A 1,160-nucleotide genomic window follows, 5' to 3' on the forward strand; every position below is an offset into this window, starting at 1 on the left:
ATGTCCAACAGCAGCTCCCTCAACGAGTTCCTCCTCCTGGCATTTGCGGACACACGGGAGCTGCAGCTCTTGCACTTCTCACTCTTCCTGGGCATCTACCTGGCTGCCCTCCTGGGCAACGGCCTCATCATCACAGCTGTAGCCTGTGACCACCACCTCCACACACCCATGTACTTCTTCCTCCTCAACCTCTCTGTGCTGGACCTTGGCACCATCTCCACCACTGTCCACAAATCCATGGCCAATTCCCTGTGGGACACCAGGGCCATTTCCTACTCAGGATGTGCTGCCCAGGTCTTTTCCTTCTTTTTCTTAATTTCAGCAGAGTATTATCTCCTCACAGTCATGGCCTATGACCGCTATGTTGCCATCTGCAGACCCCTGCACTATGGGACCCTCATGGGCACCAGAGCTTGTGTCAGAATGGCAGCAGCTGCCTGGGCCAGCGGTGTTCTCAAAGCTGTCTTGCACACTGGGAACACATTTTCCTTACCGCTCTGCCAAGGCAACACAGTGGACCAGTTCTTCTGTGAAGTTCCCCAGATCCTCAAGCTCTCCTGCTCAGACTCCTACCTCACAGAAGTTGGGCTTATTGTGGTTGGTGCCTGTTTAGGCTTTGGGTGTTTTGTTTTCATTGTGCTGTCCTATGTGCAGATCTTCACTGCTGTGCTGAGGATCCCCTCTGAGCAGGGCCGACACAAAGCCTTTTCCATGTGCCTCCCTCACCTGGCTGTGGTCTGCCTCTTTGTGACCACTGGCCTGTTTGCATACCTGAGGCCCGCCTCCATCTCCTCCCCAGCTCTGAATCTGGTGGTGGCCGTTCTGTACGCGGTGGTGCCTCCAGCAATGAATCCTGTCATCTACAGCATGAGGAACAAGGAGCTCAAGGAGGCACTGAAGAAACTGGTTCAACTTCTTCTAGTTCAGCAGCAATAAGCTGCCCATCTCTCCTCACAACCAGCTCCCAGTTTATCTCAGACAACTCTTGTGCTTTGGGAGTTCTGTCTGCGATAGTCACGTTTGTGAACAAATATTTGAATTCATCCCACCTCTCCAGAGGCACAAACCCTGTCCGTCTGACCCAGGGGCTTTGTGTAAATCTGCTGACCACTGTGTCAGAGCTGGCCTCCCTTGCAGCATCTCTGTAACAAAAGGGGATT

The 1,160-nt window shown here is 53.1% G+C and overlaps 1 protein-coding gene across 1 annotated transcript; it reads left to right on the forward strand.

Moving 5' to 3' along the window:
* Window positions 1-936, forward strand: LOC136993141 (olfactory receptor 14A16-like). Its single transcript, XM_067303152.1, has one exon. It carries the CDS (start codon window positions 1-3, stop codon window positions 934-936), a length of 936 nt encoding a protein of 311 aa, XP_067159253.1.
* The last annotated feature ends 224 nt before the right edge of the window (window positions 937-1,160 follow it).

This window comes from Apteryx mantelli, chromosome 11, assembly GCF_036417845.1.
Source record: "Apteryx mantelli isolate bAptMan1 chromosome 11, bAptMan1.hap1, whole genome shotgun sequence".
Classification (NCBI taxonomy): Eukaryota; Metazoa; Chordata; class Aves; order Apterygiformes; family Apterygidae; genus Apteryx; species Apteryx mantelli.

What these genes read in the sequence shown, in the direction of transcription:
- LOC136993141 (XM_067303152.1), top strand. Translation starts at nt 1, where the DNA reads ATGTCCAACAGCAGCTCCCTCAACGAGTTCCTCCTCCTGGCATTTGCG.